Raw genomic sequence first — 20,284 nt, forward strand, 5'->3', positions numbered from 1 at the left:
TCCCCCTGCCTGATCCCCTTCCTGGTACCAGGCTGGCAGCTCTCACTGCACACTGATCTCGGAGTCTGATGGGAGACATGGAGGGAGACAGTCAGATAGACAGGGAGGGAGAGAGTCAGATAGACAGGGAGGGAGAGAGTCAGATAGGGAGGTTAGGAGACAGTCAGATAGACAGGGAGGGAGCGAGACAGCCAGATAGACAGGGAGGGAGACAGTCAGATAGACAGGTAGGGAGACAGTCAGATAGACAGGGAGGGAGACAGTCGGATAGACAGGGAGGGAGGGAGACAGTCAGGGAGGGAAGGAGACAGTCAGATCGACAGGGAGGGAGACAGTCAGATAGACAGGGAGAGAGGGAGACAGCTAGGGAGGGAGGGAGACAGCTAGGGAGGAAAGGAGACAGTCAGATAGACAGGGAGGGAGACAGTCAGATAGACAGGGAGGGAGACAGTCGCATAGACAGGGAGGGAGACAGTCGCATAGACAGGGAGGGAGACAGTCAGCTAGACAGGGAGGGAGACAGTCGGATAGACAGGGAGGGAGGGAGACAGCCAGATAGACATGGAGGGAGACAGTCAGATAGACATGGAGGGAGACAGTCAGATAGACAGGGAGGGAGACAGTCAGCTAGGGAGGGAAGGAGGCAGTCAGATAGACAGGGAGGGAGACAGTCAGCTAGGGAGGGAAGGAGACAGTCAGATAGACAGGGAGGGAGACAGTCAGCTAGGGAGGGAAGGAGACAGTCAGATAGACAGGGAGAGAGACAGTCAGATAGACAGGGAGCGAGACAGCCAGATAGACAGGGAGGGAGACAGCCAGATAGACATGGAGAGAGACAGTTAGATAGACAGGGAGGGAGACAGTCAGCTAGGGAGGGAAGGAGACAGTCAGATAGACAGGGAGGGAGGGAGACAGACAAATAATCTGCTCAGACCCCAACCAAGGAACATCAAAAGTCGTGCTATAAATTCACAGACAACACAAAGATTCCTTGATGCCCTTCCAGACTCCCTCTGCCTACCCAAGGACGCCAGAGGACAAAAATCCGTTAACCACCTAACTGAGTATCTCAATTTAACCTTGCGCAATACCCTAGATGCAGTTGCACCCCTAAAAGCTAAAAAAATGTCTCATAAGAAACTAGCTCCCTGGTACACAGAAAATACCCAAGCTCTGAAGCAAGCTTCCAGAAAATTGGAACGGAAATGGCGCCACACCAAACTGGAAGTCTTCCGACTAGCTTGGAAGGACGGTACCGTGCAGTACCGAAGAGCCCTTACTGCTGCTCGATCATCCTATTTTTCCAACTTAATTGAGGAAAATAAGAACAATCCGAAATTCCTTTTTGATACTGTCGCAAAGCTAACTAAAAAGCAGCATTCCCCAAGAGAGGATGACTTTCACTTTAGCAGTGATAAATTCATGAACTTCTTTGAGGAAAAGATTATGATTATTAGAAAGCAAATTACGGACTCCTCTTTAAACCTGCGTATTCCTCCAAACCTCAGTTGTCCTGAGTCTGCACAACTCTGCCAGGACCTAGGATCAAGAGAGACGCTCAAGTCTTTTAGTACTATATCTCTTGACACAATGATGAAAATAATCATGGCCTCTAAACCTTCAAGCTGCATACTGGACCCTATTCCAACTAAACTACTGAAAGAGCTGCTTCCTGTGCTTGGCCCTCCTATGTTGAACATAATAAACGGCTCTCTATCCACTGGATGTGTACCAAACTCACTAAAAGTGGCAGTAATAAAGCCTCTCTTGAAAAAGCCAAACCTTGACCCAGAAAATATAAAAAACTATCGGCCTATATCGAATCTTCCATTCCTCTCAAAAATTTTAGAGAAGGCTGTTGCGCAGCAACTCACTGCCTTCCTGAAGACAAACAATGTATACGAAATGCTTCAGTCTGGTTTTAGACCCCATCATAGCACTGAGACGGCACTTGTGAAGGTGGTAAATGACATATTAATGGCAACGGACCGAGGCTCTGCATCTGTCCTCGTGCTCCTAGACCTTAGTGCTGCTTTTGATACCATCGATCACCACATTCTTTTGGAGAGATTGGAAACCCAAATTGGTCTACACGGACATGTTCTGGCCTGGTTTAGATCTTATCTGTCGGAAAGATATCAGTTTGTCTCTGTGAATGGTTTGTCCTCTGACAAATCAACTGTAAATTTCGGTGTTCCTCAAGGTTCTGTTTTAGGACCACTATTGTTTTCACTATATATTTTACCTCTTGGGGATGTTATTCGAAAACATAATGTTAACTTTCACTGCTATGCGGATGACACACAGCTGTACATTTCAATGAAACATGGTGAAGCCCCAAAATTGCCCTCGCTAGAAGCATGTGTTTCAGACATAAGGAAGTGGATGGCTGCAAACTTTCTACTATTAAACTCGGACAAAACAGAGATGCTTGTTCTAGGTCCCAAGAAACAAAGAGATCTTCTGTTGAATCTGACAATTAATCTTAATGGTTGTACAGTCGTCTCAAATAAAACTGTGAAGGACCTCGGCGTTACTCTGGACCCTGATCTCTCTTTTGAAGAACATATCAAGACCATTTCGAGGACAGCTTTTTTCCATCTACGTAACATTGCAAAAATCAGAAACTTTCTGTCCAAAAATGATGCAGAAAAATTAATCCATGCGTTTGTCACTTCTAGGTTAGACTACTGCAATGCTCTATTTTCCGGCTACCCGGATAAAGCACTAAATAAACTTCAGTTAGTGCTGAATACGGCTGCTAGAATCCTGACTAGAACCAAAAAATTTGATCATATTACTCCAGTGCTAGCCTCTCTACACTGGCTTCCTGTCAAAGCAAGGGCTGATTTCAAGGTTTTACTGCTAACATTTACATTTACATTTAAGTCATTTAGCAGACGCTCTTATCCAGAGCGACTTACAAAGCATTACATGGGCTTGCTCCTACCTATCTCTCTGATTTGGTCCTGCCGTACATACCTACACGTACGCTACGGTCACAAGACGCAGGCCTCCTAATTGTCCCTAGAATTTCTAAGCAAACAGCTGGAGGCAGGGCTTTCTCCTATAGAGCTCCATTTTTATGGAACGGTCTGCCTACCCATGTCAGAGACGCAAACTCGGTCTCAACCTTTAAGTCTTTACTGAAGACTTATCTCTTCAGTGGGTCATATGATTGAGTGTAGTCTGGCCCAGGAGTGGGAAGGTGAACGGAAAGACTCTGGAGCAACGAACCGCCCTTGCTGTCCCTGCCTGGCCGATTCCCCTCTTTCCACTGGGATTCTCTGCCTCTACCCTGTTACGGGGCTGAGTCACTGGCTTACTGGGGCTCTCTCATGCCGTCCCTGGGGGGTGCGTCACCTGGGTGGGTTGATTCACTGTTGTGGTCGGCCTGTCTGGGTTGGCGCCCCCCTTGGGTTGTGCCGTGGCGGAGATCTTTGTGGGCTATACTCGGCCTTGTCTCAGGATGGTAAGTTGGTGGTTGAAGATATCCCTCTAGTGGTGTGGGGGCTGTGCTTTGGCAAAGTGGGTGGGGTTATATCCTTCCTGTTTGGCCCTGTCCTGGGGTGTCCTCGGATGGGGCCACAGTGTCTCCTGACCCCTCCTGTCTCAGCCTCCAGTATTTATGCTGCATTAGTTTATGTGTCGGGGGCTAGGGTCAGTTTGTTATATCTGGAGTACTTCTCCTGTCCTATTCGGTGTCCTGTGTGAATCTAAGTGTGCGTTCTCTAATTCTCTCCTTCTCTCTTTCTTTCTCTCTCTCGGAGGACCTGAGCCCTAGGACCATGCCCCAGGACTACCTGACATGATGACTCCTTGCTGTCCCCAGTCCACCTGGCCATGCTGCTGCTCCAGTTTCAACTGGCCTGGGCCCTAGGACCATGTCCCAGGACTACCTGACATGATGACTCCTTGCTGTCCCCAGTCCACCTGGCCATGCTGCTGCTCCAGTTTCAACTGTTCTGCCTTACTATTATTCAACCATGCTGGTCATTTATGAACATTTGAACATCTTGGCCACGTTCTGTTATAATCTCCACCCGGCACAGCCAGAAGAGGACTGGCCACCCCACATATGCTCTCTCTAATTCTCTCTTTCTTTCTCTCTCTCGGAGGACCTGAGCCCTAGGACCGTGCCCCAGGACTACCTGACATGATGACTCCTTGCTGTCCCCAGTCCACCTGACTGTGCTGCTGCTCCAGTTTCAACTGTTCTGCCTTATTATTATTCGACCATGCTGGTCATTTATGAACATTTGAACATCTTGGTCATGTTCTGTTATAATCTCTACCCGGCACAGCCAGAAGAGGACTGGCCACCCCACATAGCCTGGTTCCTCTCTAGGTTTCTTCCTAGGTTTTGGCCTTTCTAGGGAGTTTTTCCTAGCCACCGTGCTTTTACACCTGCATTGTTTGCTGTTTGGGGTTTTAGGCTGGGTTTCTGTACAGCACTTTGAGATATCAGCTGATGTACGAAGGGCTATATAAATAAATTTGATTTGATTTGATTTGATAGACAGGGAGGGAGGGAGACAGACAGATAGACAGGGAGGGAGACAGACAGACAGGGAGGGAGTCAGATAGACAGGGAAGGAGACAGACAGATAGACAGGAAGGGAGACAGTCAGATAGACAGGGTACACACATATCACTGTCTTTGTCTTCTCACTACAGTATCTCACTGACCTCCAGCTCATCATTGTTCCACACTATGGATGCATTGTCGATAGTCATCATGGCATCTGGGGCTGCTGTGCTGTTGAATTGGCCAATCGTCACGTAGGAGATCTCCCCGTCACCTTTCACTTGCCAGTTAATGATGTCATAGTAGCCGTCCACATCTCCGTCCAGGAAGAATAAAGGTTCTTTGGTGTGGGGGACGTGGAACCACACGTTCTTCAGGTAGTACATCAACTAGAGGAGAAAGGAGAAGATGGATCATATTAAACCTACAGCGGTTACACCCAAGATGCAACTACAAATGTACACACACACACACACACACACACATACATACGCACACACACACACACACAGACAGACACACACACACACACATACATACATACACACATACATACGCACGCACACACAGACACACACACACACACACACACACACATACATACGCACGCACACACACACACACACAGACAGACACACACACAGACACACAGACACACACACAGACAGACACAGACACACACACAGACAGACACACAGACTGACCTGCCAAGGCTCAAATTTGGTGATGTCAGCACAGCTGTTGTTGTTGAAGGGCCCCTGGCCAGGCTCACAGATCTCCATGTTATGCAAGGCATGGGCCACAGTGTACACAGCCTTATACACACTGTAATACATCATATCATCATCATCATCATCATCATCATCGCTATCACTGTCGTCATCATCATCATCATCATCATATCTACCTGTATGTGATGCGTAGCTGGGTCACGTCAGAGTAGGTATTATTCAGTTTCCCCAGGGACTCCTGTCCCGAACACAGACCCTCAGGCACCCCTCTGACTGCCCTGGACAGGCTTGTGTTGCCCCCCACTGCTGTTTTCGCCAGCCTCAGAGCCCGGCCGTAGTCCAGCGTGCAGTTGAACGCCGTTTCCCAGAATTCCTCAGTGAGCGGGTTGGAGTAGGGGTCTATGTTTAGCAGGTGACGCTGGAGACCGGGGATCTCAGCGCGCTTCAGACCGAATCCCAGGGTTCCACCCAGCAATGAACTCACCTGGACACAGAAAACACCCAACATATCAGGGAACACCGCTTTCGAATAAAAATGGTCACTCTGCTGACTCTAATTCTATCGTCCCTTGAACCTAACCATTAGTTGACCCCCTCACCCCAGGCTGGTTGATGAGTGCGGAGGTGACCCAGGCCTCGCTGGCGATCCAGGTGCGGTTGGTGACATTGTGTTGGATCAACTCCTGGATCAGAGGGCTCAGGTCCACATCAGAGGAGAACACAACAATGATTTTAGCTGTCGACTCCACCACCGTCTCCACAATACGCCGGATGTCCTCTGGAGAGCTCACCTGCACAGGACAGGAAACAGTAGGGAGGATGGGGTTCCAAAACTTTATTCACTTGTTTATGGTACAAGCAAATTGATGGAGAGAAATTGAGGGGAAATAGACAGAAGAAGAGAGAGAATAAGAGAGAGAAGAAGAGAGGCAGAAACAGAGACAGACACTGAGGGCTGTGATGTAATGGAAACAGTAACCGGTCACCTTGGGCAGAGTCTCAGAGAAAGAGATGCAGACCCCAGCCTCCTCCACCTGTTCCTTGAAGGCCTTGATGCCATACTTCCCATAGTCGTCGTCAGCGGCGATGGTTCCCACCCAGGTCCAGCCGAAGTGCAGCACCAGACGGGCCATTGCCTCAGACTGGTAGACGTCGTTAGGGATGGTCCTCAAAAAGGTGGGAAACTGGAACTTACTGTCCAACACAGAGCAGGACGACGAGTAACTCACCTAGAGACGAGGAGAGAAGGATGAGAGAGGGAGGAGAGAGGGAGGGACAGGGAGAGAGAGAGTGAGAGGAGAGGAAGGAGAGGGGGGGGGAAGAGAGGGAGAGATGGAGAGTGGAGAGAGGGAGAGGAGAGAGTGAGGAGAGAGAGAGGGAGGAGAGAGGGAGGGACAGGGAGAGAGAGAGTGAGAGGAGAGGAAGGAGAGGGGGGGAGAAGAGAGGGAGAGATGGAGAGTGGAGAGAGGGAGAGGAGAGAGTGAGGAGAGAGGGAGAGAGAGGGAGGAGAGTGGGAGAGCGAGAGAGGAGAGAGGGAGAAAGAGGGAGGAGAGTGGGAGAGCGAGAGAGGAGAGAGGGAGGGAGGAGAGAGGTAGAAGAGAAGAGAGAGGAGGAGAGAGGGAGAGAGAGGGAGAAGAGAGGGTGAGAGAGGGAGGAGAGAGGGAAAGAGGAGAGAGGAGGAGAGAGGGAGAGAGAGGGAGAAGAGAGGGTGAGAGAGGGAGGAGAGAGAGGGAAAGAGGAGAGAGAGGGAGAAGAGAGGGAGAGAGGGAGAGAGAGGGAGGAGAGAGGGAAAGAGGAGAGAGTGAGAGAGAGGGAGAAGAGAGAGGGTGAGAGAGGGAGAGAGAGGGAGAGAGAGGGAGGAGAGAGGGAAAGAGGAGAGAGTGAGAGAGAGGGAGAAGAGAGAGGAGGAGAGAGGGTGAGAGAGGGAGGAGAGAGGGAAAGAGGAGAGAGGGAGAGGAAAATGTCCACTGGATTAGGCCACACCACACCTAGATAGATATAGGAGCTGCAGTGAAGAGAGATTCCATGTATTAATATGTAGATTGACAGAGATACCTGGGGGAAATAGTAGAGTCCCAGTATGCGGGCGGTGGCGATGGACAGGTCTGACCCCCCAGCCCCCACTAGAGCGGCCAGGGGAGCCCCTGTGCCACAGCGGTAGTTGGGCACGGCCTCTTCCTGCCCCGTCAGGTAGGTGAGGGTGCCCTCCACAGCCTTGGAGATGGTGAAACAGGAGTCGTAGATGACATATCCCAGGTCCGTGTCGGGGAGGAGGTCTGTCCGCTTGTTGATCTCATCAATGGCGAAGAGCATTGTCTGAGTCCAACGAAACGTCCGGAAGTTAAACCTGGATGAGAAGTGATGATGATGACGGTGACGATGATGATGGGAAATAGTTAGAAATAGTAATAGTAGTAGAATTACTGTTAAACCATCTTGAATAGTGCTGTATCTGCAATATATTATAAAATGTAGTGAAGTTGCATTACACTGCCACTAGGGGGCGACAAAATATCACAATAATGGTGGAATGACAACAAGCCCAGATCATCATAATTTAGTTTATTGGCTAATATAGGAGCAGTTCAGAACTAGGGGGCTGAAGGGAGAGTTTAGGGATGATGGTGATTGTTGAGTCACCGATTGGATGAGGGAGCAGGACCTTGAGGGGAGGAGGAGGGGGGTGACTCAGTCGAGAAGCAATTCCCAGAATGTTCTGGTTCTAAATACCATTCACATAATATTTGAAATACAACAGGACTAACTTACTCTAATTTCGAAAATGTTCCCACATTCACACCGTCACTCTCTCCACCTCTCAATCCAGTTTAACTGCCTTAAACTCCTGAGTAATATAATGTGATTGTATCCCATGACAGTAAATATTCACCGGTACTCACCCCTCGCATCCCAGGGACAGCGGCACCGAGGAGCTGTTGGTATTGGCTGAGGCGATGCGGCGGTGAACGGGAAACATCCCTCCCACGACCACCTGTTTCTTATCTACGTTCCTGTAGCCGTTCAGGTTAAACTTGGCCTTCAGTTTACAGGTGGACTCCGCCGAGATGGACGCGTGAAAGTGGAGAAAAGCACATAATCCACACAGTAACCGGTATTTCCAATTGAATCCAGTATTATCCATGATGTGAACGTGTGGTATAAAGTAGCTTGTTCACCGTGTCAGGCTCTGAAGAAACAGCATCGGTACAAACAGGTGCCTCTGCCAAATCTCAGGGGATGATTATCGGCAGTGTTGCATATCATCATTTGACAAAACAGCCTCCTCATGGAGACATGAGATAAGCAAAAAGGACTGTTGAAGTTCATAGATTATGAACATTATTGACTGTAATAAATTAATGAAAATAATTTACATTTCACTTGTGTAATAAAAAGAATAACTAAGAATTGAGCAGATTATAGGCCTAGGCTATATGCGCTTTAGTGTTAAAATATATATTGTGTCGCTTGCATTACTTTATAATAGCCTATAGGGTTTTGCATTTTTGGCCTTCTAATCAAAATTACAAAGTTATAAATGAAGGACACATGACAGTAGAAGTGGAGGTTAAATAACCTTGTGTAAATTGCGACGCCTAATTATGAGTTAGAAAATTCAAAATAAAGTACCAATGAATTGTCTGGCATGTGATTGTCTGTCTGTATTCCTGTTAACGACATAACACAAAGCGCCACGGGGCTCTGATTTAATTGGCAGCACCATGTGGTGATCTGCACTGGAGACGCGAATGAGCGCTCACGGGACATTGGCCTTAATGCTCAGTAATTACCTCGGCATACTGTGTCGTTTATTCCGAAGCGTCCTCTGGGTCTCTCGCTGCCGTGAGTCTGATCTTGTCAACACTTGTCCTTCAATCATCAGGGAGAGGAACACCTGAACCCCCGCAGTGGAGAGACACCGGTGGGACAGTATCGCTGGTGGTGTTCAGTTTGCACAAACAGGTGGCTTCTCCAGTTGACACTTTAAGCCTACTGAAACCCAAATGTATAATTCATTGTAATAAAATGCACACCATTACAATACATATTTAATGAAGTAGACATGTTTTTATGTCCTAAAAATGTCCTAAATAAATAAGCAACATTAAAACCGAGTCTCCAACCTGGGTTCTGAAGAGCAGGGACTGAACAGAACAGAAGCAGTTGGATATGCAGATATGGGTTATACATTTTAAATAAATGACAAATATAGTTGATTTATTGCCCTGGAACTGTCCCCAACGCTATATAGACACTCACCTGAGGCGACGCATTCAGTAAGGATAAGTCCTTATCTGTTTTTATGGGCCTACTGTAAGTAGCCGATAGGCAGCTAAAACAGAAAGATAAATACGGTCAAAGATCTACTAGAGCAGCAGCGCTCCCTCAAGATTCTGAGCCTCCCTCAAGATTCTGAGCCTCCCTCAAGGTTCTGAGCCTCCCTCAAGGTTCTGAGCCTCCCTCAAGATTCTGAGCCTCCCTCAAGACAAGATTCTGAGCCTCCCTCAAGATTCTGAGCCTCCCTCAAGGTTCTGAGCCTCCCTCAAGATTCTGAGCCTCCCTCAAGGTTCTGAGCCTCCCTCAAGGTTCTGAGCCTCCCTCAAGATTCTGAGCCTCCCTCAAGGTTCTGAGCCTCCCTCAAGATTCTGAGCCTCCCTCAAGGTTCTGAGCCTGCCTCAAGATTCTGAGCCTCCCTCAAGATTCTGAGCCTCCCTCAAGATTCTGAGCCTCCCTCAAGATTCTGAGCCTGCCTCCCTCAAGATTCTGAGCCTGCCTCAAGATTCTGAGTCTCCCTCAAGATTCTGAGCCTGCCTCAAGATTCTGAGCCTGTCTCAAGATTCTGAGCCTGCCTCAAGATTCTGAGCCTGCCTCAAGATTCTGAGCCTCCCTCGAGGTTCTGAGCCTGCCTCAAGATTCTGAGCCTCCCTCAAGATTCTGAGCCTGCCTCAAGCCAAAACCCCCTGATGTGTGAGCATAATACACAAGGAATTTCTCCAAGCTGCTAATGAGAACCTTGATGACCTAGTACCTAGCAGAGAGGGGGCAAATTATTGTGGCCCTGGTGGCACAAAATAAAAGGTCTGACTGCACAGAGAATCTTGGGGAAATGGACACAACAGCATGTGTGTGTTTCCGGGTAGGGGGGTGTATCTGAGAACCATCAGCTAGGACTTGACATTGGTTAATCAAATCAAATGTATTTATATAGCCCTTCGTACATCAGCTGATATCTTGAGGTGCTGTACAGAAACCCAGCCTAAAACCCCAAACAGCAAGCAATGCAGGTGTAGAAGCACGGTGGCTAGGAAAAACTCCCTAGAAAGGCCAAAAACTAGGAAGAAACCTAGAGAGGAACCAGGCTATGAGGGGTGGCCAGTCCTCTTCTGGCTGTGCTGGGTGGAGATTATAACAGAACATGGTCAAGATGTTCAAATGTTCATAAATGACCAGCATGGTCGAATAATAGGTCTGGGACAGGAAGCACGTCCGGTGAACAGGTCAGGGTTCCATAGCCGCAGGCAGAACAGTTGAAACTGGAGCAGCAGCACAGCCAGGTGAACAGGTCAGGGTTCCATAGCCGCAGGCAGAACAGTTGAAACTGGAGCAGCAGCACAGCCAGGTGAACAGGTCAGGGTTCCATAGCCGCAGGCAGAACAATTGAAACTGGAGCAGCAGCATCAAATCTTCCATTCTTGGTCAATGTTGCCTTCTCAAACAGCTACAACTGTATTTGCATTCACACATCAAGTCTTCTCTTGAGTTGGGCTCAGGGATGGAACAACTGTTGAACGTCTGAGCTTGTGGTTGTTTGTGGGGAAAGGGGTTGTGTGTGTGTGTGTGTGTATCCCAGTCCTGTTGCTATGGGGTAATGATGTTCGGGACAATACAGGATTAATCACAATAATTCCTTGCCAAAACTGTAATTTTTGTAAATGTTATTCCTGGTCATAGATAACCATCCTTCTCCTGATCTGCCTACATTATTAGCATTTCGCTACACTCGCATTAACATCTGCTAACCATGTGTATGTGACCATTAACATCTGCTAACCATGTGACCATTAACATCTGCTAACCATGTGACCATTAACATCTGCTAACCATGTGACCATTAACATCTGCTAACCATGTGACCATTAACATCTGCTAACCATGTGACCATTAACATCTGCTAACCATGTGACCATTAACATCTGCTAACCATGTGACCATTAACATCTGCTAACCATGTGTATGTGACAAATAACATTTGATTTATTACAAATAGTATTTGTTAATTGTGCAAATTAAGATACACAATATATTTCGATAACGATATAATAGAATCGAGGCGAGGGCGATGGAAATGCTTCTGATGGTTGATCTACTCCTGTTCTGTGGGTGTGCTCTTTTCCAAGGATGGGTCCCGGTCTCTCAGGGGCCCTGGGATCCAGGCGGGACAGGGGTGGTCTGCCGGTCACTGGGATGACAACCCAACTTCACGGGTGGAATAGTAGAGAACAATTGTTGGAGGTTTTCTTAGCAGCAATGTAAATATCATGGTGCAGCTATTTGGACTCTCAAACACTCCGGTAGTTTTTAATGGTAAGTTTACAAACATATATTATGATCAACAGAGTTGAAACTTGTATCTCTTTATGGTAAATGGTGAAATAGGTATAGCCAGTTATAATTGTAATGGTTTAGCAGATAATAAGAAAAGACAGTATTTACCTGCTCAAAGAGAAGGAATATAATATATTTTGCTTACAGGAAACTCAAATAATTTAATGGACTGGGGGAAAATGGACTGGGGGGGGACGACAACAAATATACTTCTCCCATGGACTAAGAAACTCAAAAGGGTTGATGATATCAATTCATAATTTTTTATCTGAATGTGAAAATGTTCCAAAACAGATCCACAAGGTAGATGGATGATTTGAAATGTGTTATAGGACCATAAACAAGTTGAGGAGACTAAACTGCTTGGTGAAACCCTGGATTGTAAACGGTCGTGGTTATAACTGCTTGGTGAAACCCTGGATTGTAAACGGTCGTGGTTATAACTGCTTGGTGAAACCCTGGATTGTAAACGGTCGTGGTTATAACTGCTTGGTGAAACCCTGGATTGTAAACGGTCGTGGTTATAACTGCTTGGTGAAACCCTGGATTGTAAACGGTCGTGGTTATAACTGCTTGGTGAAACCCTGGATTGTAAACGGTCATAACTGCTTGGTGAAACCCTGGATTGTAAACGGTCATAACTGCTTGGTGAAACCCTGGATTGTAAACTATCATGGTCATAACTGCTTGGTGAAACCCTGGATTGTAAACGGTCATGGTTATAACTGCTTGGTGAAACCCTGGATTGTAAACGGTCATGGTTATAACTGCTTGGTGAAACCCTGGATTGTAAACGGTCATGGTCATAACTGCTTGGTGAAACCCTGGATTGTAAACTGTCGTGGTCATAACGTATCGATAGCTAAAAATGGGGAGAAATATGTCCGTAATAAAGCGTTCTCTGTCAACAAAGCAGGTCCTACAGGCCCTAGTTTTATCGCACCTGAATACTGTTCAGTCGTGTGGTCAGGTGCCATAAAGAGGGACTTAAGTCAATTAGAATTGGCTCAGAACAAGGCAGCACGGCTGGCCCTTAACAGTACACCGGGAACTAACAATGATATGCAGGCTAATCTCTCATGGGGCGGCAGCGTAGCCTAGTGGTTGGAGCGTTGGACTAGTAACCGGAAGGTTGCAAGTTCAAATCCCCGAGCTGACAAGGTGCAAATCTGTCGTTCTGCCCCTGAACAGGCAGTTAACCCACAGTTCCTAGGCCGTCATTGAAAATAAGAATTTGTTCTTAACTGACTTGCCTGGTTAAATAAAGTTTTTTTTTTTGACTTCATCACTACTTGTTTTTGTAAGAAGTGTTGACAAGCTGAATGCACCGAGCTGTCTGTTTAAACCACTAGCACACAGCTCAGACATCCATTTATACCCCACAAGACATGACACCAGAGGTCTGTTTAAACCACTAGCACACAGCTCAGACACCCATTTATACCCCACAAGACATGACACCAGAGGTCTGTTTAAACCACTAGCACACAGCTCAGACACCCATTTATACCCCACAAGACATGACACCAGAGGTCTGTTTAAACTACTAGCACACAGCTCAGACACCCATTTATACCCCACAAGACATGACACCAGAGGTCTGTTTAAACCACTAGCACACAACTCAGACACCCATTTATACCCCACAAGACATGACACCAGAGGTCTGTTTAAACCACTAGCACACAACTCAGACACCCATTTATACCCCACAAGACATGACACCAGAGGTCTCTTCACAGTCCCCAAGTCCAGAACAGACTGTGGGAGGTGCACAGTACTACATAGAGCCATGACTACATGGAACTCTATTCCACAGTACTACATAGAGCCATGACTACATGGAACTCTATTCCACAGTACTACATAGAGCCATGACTACATGGAACTCTATTCCACAGTCCTACATAGAGCCATGACTACATGGAACTCTATTCCACAGTCCTACATAGAGCCATGACTACATGGAACTCTATTCCACAGTACTACATAGAGCCATGACTACACGGAACTCTATTCCACAGTACTACTAGAGCCATAGAGCCATAGACATGACTACATGGAACTCTATTCCACAGTCCATGGAACTCATTAGAGACATGACTACATGGAACTCTATTCCACAGTACTACATAGAGCCATGACTACATGGAACTCTATTCCACAGTCCTACATAGAGCCATGACTACATGGAACTCTATTCCACAGTCCTACATAGAGCCATGACTACATGGAACTCTATTCCACAGTACTACATAGAGACATGACTACATGGAACTCTATTCCACAGTCCTACATAGAGCCATGACTACATGGAACTCTATTCCACATCAGGTAACTGATGCAGCAGTAGAATCAGATGTTTAAAAACAGGTAAAAAAATACACCTTATGGAACAACAGGGACTGTGAAGAGACACACACACATCCACACTCACTCTACACACACACATTGTAATATTGTTGTATGGTGGTATTAAACATTTTGTATAGTAGATATGTAGTGGTGTAATAATGTTATATGATGTACTGTTTTATCTTGTGTTTTATATGTAATGTAAGTGTCTTAATGTGTTTGGACCCCAGGAAGAGTAGCTGGTGCCTTGGCAGGAACTAATGGGGATCCATAATAAACCCCAGGAAGAGTAGCTGGTGCCTTGGCAGGAACTAATGGGGATCCATAATAAACCCCAGGAAGAGTAGCTGCTGCCTTGGCAGGAACTAATGGGGATCCATAATAAACCCCAGGGACGAGTATCTGCTGCCTTGGCAGGAACTAATGGGGATCCATAATAAACCCCAGGAAGAGCTGTTGCCTTGGCAGGAACTAATGGGGATCCATAATAAACCCCAGGAAGAGTAGCTGGTGCCTTGGCAGGAACTAATGGGGATCCATAATAAACCCCAGGAAGAGTAGCTGGTGCCTTGGCAGGAACTAATGGGGATCCATAATAAACCCCAGGAAGAGTAGCTGCTGCCTTGGCAGGAACTAATGGGGATCCATAATAAACCCCAGGAAGAGTAGCTGCTGCCTTGGCAGGAACTAATGGGGATCCATAATAAACCCCAGGAAGAGTAGCTGGTGCCTTGGCAGGAACTAATGGGGATCCATAATAAACCCCAGGAAGAGTAGCTGGTGCCTTGGCAGGAACTAATGGGGATCCATAATAAACCCCAGGAAGAGTAGCTGCTGCCTTGGCAGGAACTAATGGGGATCCATAATAAACCCCAGGAAGGTAGCTGGTGCCTTGGCAGGAACTAATGGGGATCCATAATAAACCCCAGGAAGAGTAGCTGCTGCCTTGGCAGGAACTAATGGGGATCCATAATAAACCCCAGGAAGAGTAGCTGGTGCCTTGGCAGGAACTAATGGGGATCCATAATAAACCCCAGGAAGAGTAGCTGCTGCCTTGGCAGGAACTAATGGGGATCCATAATAAACCCCAGGAAGAGTAGCTGGTGCCTTGGCAGGAACTAATGGGGATCCATAATAAACCCCAGGAAGAGTAGCTGCTGCCTTGGCAGGAACTAATGGGGATCCATAATAAACCCCAGGAAGAGTAGCTGGTGCCTTGGCAGGAACTAATGGGGATCCATAATAAACCCCAGGAAGAGTAGCTGCTGCCTTGGCAGGAACTAATGGGGATCCATAATAAACTAATGGGGATCCATAATAAACCCCAGGAAGAGTAGCTGGTGCCTTGGCAGGAACTAATGGGGATCCATAATAAACCCCAGGAAGAGTAGCTGCTGCCTTGGCAGGAACTAATGGGGTTTAATATCCTGACCTAGTGAGATATACATGGAGGTTTAATATCCTGACCTAGTGAGATATACATGGAGGAGGTTTAATACCCTGACCTAGTGAGAGATACATGGAGGTTTAATATCCTGACCTAGTGAGATATACATGGGAGGTTTAATATCCTGACCTAGAGAGATATACATGGAGGAGGTTTAATACCCTGACCTAGTGAGATATACATGGAGGAGGTTTAATATCCTGACCTAGTGAGATATACATGGAGGAGGTTTAATACCCTGACCTAGTGAGATATACATGGAGGTTTAATACCCTGACCTAGTGAGATATACATGGAGGAGGTTTAATATCCTGACCTAGTGAGATATACATGGAGGAGGTTTAATACCCTGACCTAGTGAGATATACATGGAGGAGGTTTAATACCCTGACCTAGTGAGATATACATGGGAGAGGATACTGTAAATTTAATCAAAGCCTATTGGATGATAAAAATCAGTTAACTAGGACAGAATCATTTACAACGGACTTTTCCCGACATAACAGGTACAGCAGATCCCCTTATTGACAGGGAACACTTTTAAATGTGCCTTTAGAGGCCATGCAATTCAGTACTCATCTATAAAACAAAATACATTTAGGTCAAGAGTCCACATTAACAAAGAAAGTAGAAGGTCTAATAGTACAGATAGACAGCAATAAAAAATGTACTATAGAGGCTCAGAATCAGAAAAACTAAAAGAAATGGAGGAACTTATTCAAGAAAGATCCAGTGTAATATATTATAAAAAATAAAGCAAAATGGATGGAATATGGGGAGAAAATACACTAAATTATTATTTAATCTTCAACATAGAAATGCTACCAAAAATAGATTTACTGAAACTTGTTACAAATGCCAAAGTCACCCATGATTCACCAAACAATATTTTGACAAGAGGAAGTAAAGTACTATAAGCATGTGCTTTTGTTTGTCTCCTCCGTCTCCTCTTACCGAAGCTAATTGTATGGGGGGAAAAAAGGATGGCCTACCAGTGGAAGGATACCAAACTCCAGGGCTGGATGGTATACCAGTGGAAGGATACCAAACTCCAGGGCTGGATGACCTACCAGTGGAAGGATACCAAACTCCAGGGCTGGATGACCTACCAGTGGAAGGATACCAAACTCCAGGGCTGGATGGTTTAATATCCTACCAGTGGAAGGATACCAAACTGACCAGGGCTGGAGATATACCAGTGGAAGGATACCAAACCCAGGGCTGGATGGTATGACCAGTGGAAGGATACCAAACTCCAGGGCTGGATGACCTACCAGTGGAAGGATACCAAACTCCAGCTGGATGACATACCAGTGGAGGATACCAAACTCCAGGGCTGGATGGTATACCAGTGGAAGGATACCAAACTCCAGGGCTGGATGGTATACCAGTGGAAGGATACCAAACTGACCTAGTGGCTGGATGGCAAATACCCAGTGGAAGGATACCAATACTCCAGGGCTGGATGACCTACCAGTGGAAGGATACCAAACTCCAGGGCTGGATGATACCAGTGGAAGGATACCAAACCAGCTGGATATACCAGTGGAAGGATACCAAACTCCAGGGCTGGGCAGTGGAAGGATCCAGGGCTGGATGGTATACCAGTGGAAGGATACCAAACTCCAGGGCTGGATACAGTGGAAGGATACCAAAACTCCAGGGCTGGATGGCATTTAATACCTACCAGGGTGGAAGGATATGGCTGGATGACATACCAGTGGAAGGACCAAATCCAGGGCTGGATGGTATACCAGTGGAAGGATACCAAACTCCAGGGCTGGATGGCCTACCAGTGGAAGGATACCAAACTCCAGGTCTGGATGACCTACCAGTGGAAGGATACCAAACTCCAGGGCTGGATGACATACCAGTGGAAGGATACCAAACTCCAGGGCTGGATGGTATACCAGTGGAAGGACTTACCAAACTCCAGGGCTGGATGGAATACCAGTGGAAGGATACCAAACTCCAGATTGGATGGCCTAACAGTGGAAGGATGCCAAACTCAGGGCTGGATGATTACCAGTGGAAGGATACCAAACTCCAGGGCTGGATGGCCTACCAGTGGAAGGATACCAAACTCCAGGGCTGGATGACCTACCAGTGGAAGGATACCAAACTCCAGGGCTGGATGGCCTACCAGTGGAAGGATACCAAACTCCAGGGCTGGATGGTATACCAGTGGAAGGATACCAAACTCCAGGGCTGGATGGTATACCAGTGGAAGGATACCAAACTCCAGGGCTGGATGACCTACCAGTGGAAGGATACCAAACTCCAGGGCTGGATGGCATACCAGTGGAAGGATACCAAACTCCAGGGCTGGATGGCATACCAGTGGAAGGATACCAAACTCCATGGCTGGATGACATACCAGTGGAAGGATACCAAACTCCAGGGCTGGATGGTATACCAGTGGAAGGATACCAAACTCCAGGGCTGGATGGCCTACCAGTGGAAGGATACCAAACTCCAGGTCTGGATGACCTACCAGTGGAAGGATACCAAACTCCAGGGCTGGATGACATACCAGTGGAAGGATACCAAACTCCAGGGCTGGATGGTATACCAGTGGAAGGATACCAAACTCCAGGGCTGGATGGCCTACCAGTGGAAGGATACCAAACTCCAGGGCTGGATGATATACCAGTGGAAGGATACCAAACTCCAGGGCTGGATGGCCTACCAGTGGAAGGATACCAAACTCCAGGGCTGGATGGTATACCAGTGGAAGGATACCAAACTCCAGGGCTGGATGGCCTACCAGTGGAAGGATACCAAACTCCAGGGCTGGATGACATACCAGTGGAAGGATACCAAACTCCAGGGCTGGATGGTATACCAGTGGAAGGATACCAAACTCCAGGGCTGGATGATATACCAGTGGAAGGATACCAAACTCCAGGGCTGGATGACATACCAGTGGAAGGATACCAAACTCCAGGGCTGGATGACATACCAGTGGAAGGATACCAAACTCCAGGGCTGGATGACATACCAGTGGAAGGATACCAAACTCCAGGGCTGGATGGCCTACCAGTGGAAGGATACCAAACTCCAGGGCTGGATGGCCTACCAGTGGAAGGATACCAAACTCCAGGGCTGGATGGCCTACCAGTGGGACACAATCATGAAGTGGAACGACATTTATTGGATATTTTTAACAAATCAAAAACTGAAAAATTGGGCGTGCAAAATTATTCAGCCCCTTTACTTTCAGTGCAGCAAACTCTCTCCAGAAGTTCAGTGAGGATCTCTGAATGATCCAATGTTGACCTAAATGACTAATGATGATAAATACAATCCACCTGTGTGTAATCAAGTCTCCGTATAAATGCGCCTGCACTGTGATAGTCTCAGAGGTCCGTTAAAAGCGCAGAGAGCATCATGAAGAACAAGGAACACACCAGGCAGGTCCGAGATACTGTTGTGAAGAAGTTTAAAACCGGATTTGGATACAAAAAGATTTCCCAAGCTTTAAACATCCCAAGGAGCACTGTGCAAGCGATAATATTGAAATGGAAGGAGTATCAGACCACTGAAAATCTACCAAGACCTGGCCGTCCCTCTAAACTTTCAGCTCATACAAGGAGAAGACTGATCAGAGATGCAGCCAAGAGGCCCATGATCACTCTGGATGAACTGCAGAGATCTACAGCTGAGGTGGGACACTCTGTCCATAGGACAACAATCAGTCATATATTGCACAAATCTGGCCTTTATGGAAGAGTGGCAAGAAGAAAGCCATTTCTTAAAGATATCCATAAAAAGTGTTGTTTAAAGTTTGCCACAAGCCACCTGGGAGACACACCAAACATGTGGAAGAAGGTGCTCTGGTCAGATGAAACCAAAATTGAACTTTTTGGCAACAATGCAAAACGTTATGTTTGGCGTAAAAGCAACACAGCTCATCACCCTGAACACACCATCCCCACTGTCAAACATGGTGGTGGCAGCATCATGGTTTGGGCATGCTTTTCTTCAGCAGGGACAGGGAAGATGGTTAAAATTGATGGGAAGATGGATGGAGCCAAATACAGGACCATTCTGGAAGAAAACCTGATGGAGTCTGCAAAAGACCTGAGACTGGGACGGAGATTTGTCTTCCAACAAGACAATGATCCAAAACATAAAGCAAAATCTACAATGGAATGGTTCAAAAATAAACATATCCAGGTGTTAGAATGGCCAAGTCAAAGTCCAGACCTGAATCCAATCGAGAATCTGTGGAAATAACTGAAAACTGCTGTTCAATGATCCAAGATGGCGTAGCAGTAAGTCGTCCTGTCGTGTCGTGTCCCCTGTATATATCGTATATTTTTCGTTTTTTACATATTTTCCTTCGCATATCTCTCTAAACTTTTTGCTAAACCTAAGCTTCCAAATACTCTCCTGCAACCCGCCTCACCCAACGTAGCTATTTTTCCTAAAGTATTTATATTTACTTCGGAACCGGAACCCCTCAACTGAAGCTAGCCAGCTATGCTAGCGGTCTTCAGCTAACCGGTCATCAGCTAACCTTCAGCCCGGAAAGCTCTCGCCAGTTCGAACAACACGACTCTAACCAGAGCATAACGGACCTATTTATTTTTCATTCCCGGATTCATCCCCGGA

At 46.8% G+C, this 20,284-nt stretch overlaps 1 protein-coding gene across 2 annotated transcripts in view; it reads right to left on the reverse strand.

The window, feature by feature from the left end:
- Positions 1-8,527, reverse strand: part of LOC115116825 (vomeronasal type-2 receptor 1) — an 18,673-nt gene extending 10,146 nt beyond the window's left edge. Inside the window, exons 1-8 of one of the 2 annotated variants that reach the window (XM_065000555.1) lie at positions 8,160-8,527; positions 7,315-7,606; positions 6,246-6,488; positions 5,859-6,050; positions 5,436-5,743; positions 5,233-5,353; positions 4,690-4,917; positions 1-65 (exon numbers count right to left, since the gene is read on the reverse strand). The exon at positions 1-65 is cut by the window's left edge and continues 59 nt beyond it. In XM_065000555.1, coding sequence (XP_064856627.1) covers positions 1-65; positions 4,690-4,917; positions 5,233-5,353; positions 5,436-5,743; positions 5,859-6,050; positions 6,246-6,488; positions 7,315-7,606; positions 8,160-8,401 — 1,691 coding nt within the window. In that variant the 5' untranslated portion in view covers positions 8,402-8,527. The remainder of the gene's footprint in view (positions 66-4,689; positions 4,918-5,232; positions 5,354-5,435; positions 5,744-5,858; positions 6,051-6,245; positions 6,489-7,314; positions 7,607-8,159) is intronic. The other variant, XM_065000554.1, reaches the window with a different exon arrangement.
- Between the last annotated feature and the right edge of the window lie 11,757 nt (positions 8,528-20,284).

Source organism: Oncorhynchus nerka, linkage group LG14, assembly GCF_034236695.1.
Source record: "Oncorhynchus nerka isolate Pitt River linkage group LG14, Oner_Uvic_2.0, whole genome shotgun sequence".
Classification (NCBI taxonomy): Eukaryota; Metazoa; Chordata; class Actinopteri; order Salmoniformes; family Salmonidae; genus Oncorhynchus; species Oncorhynchus nerka.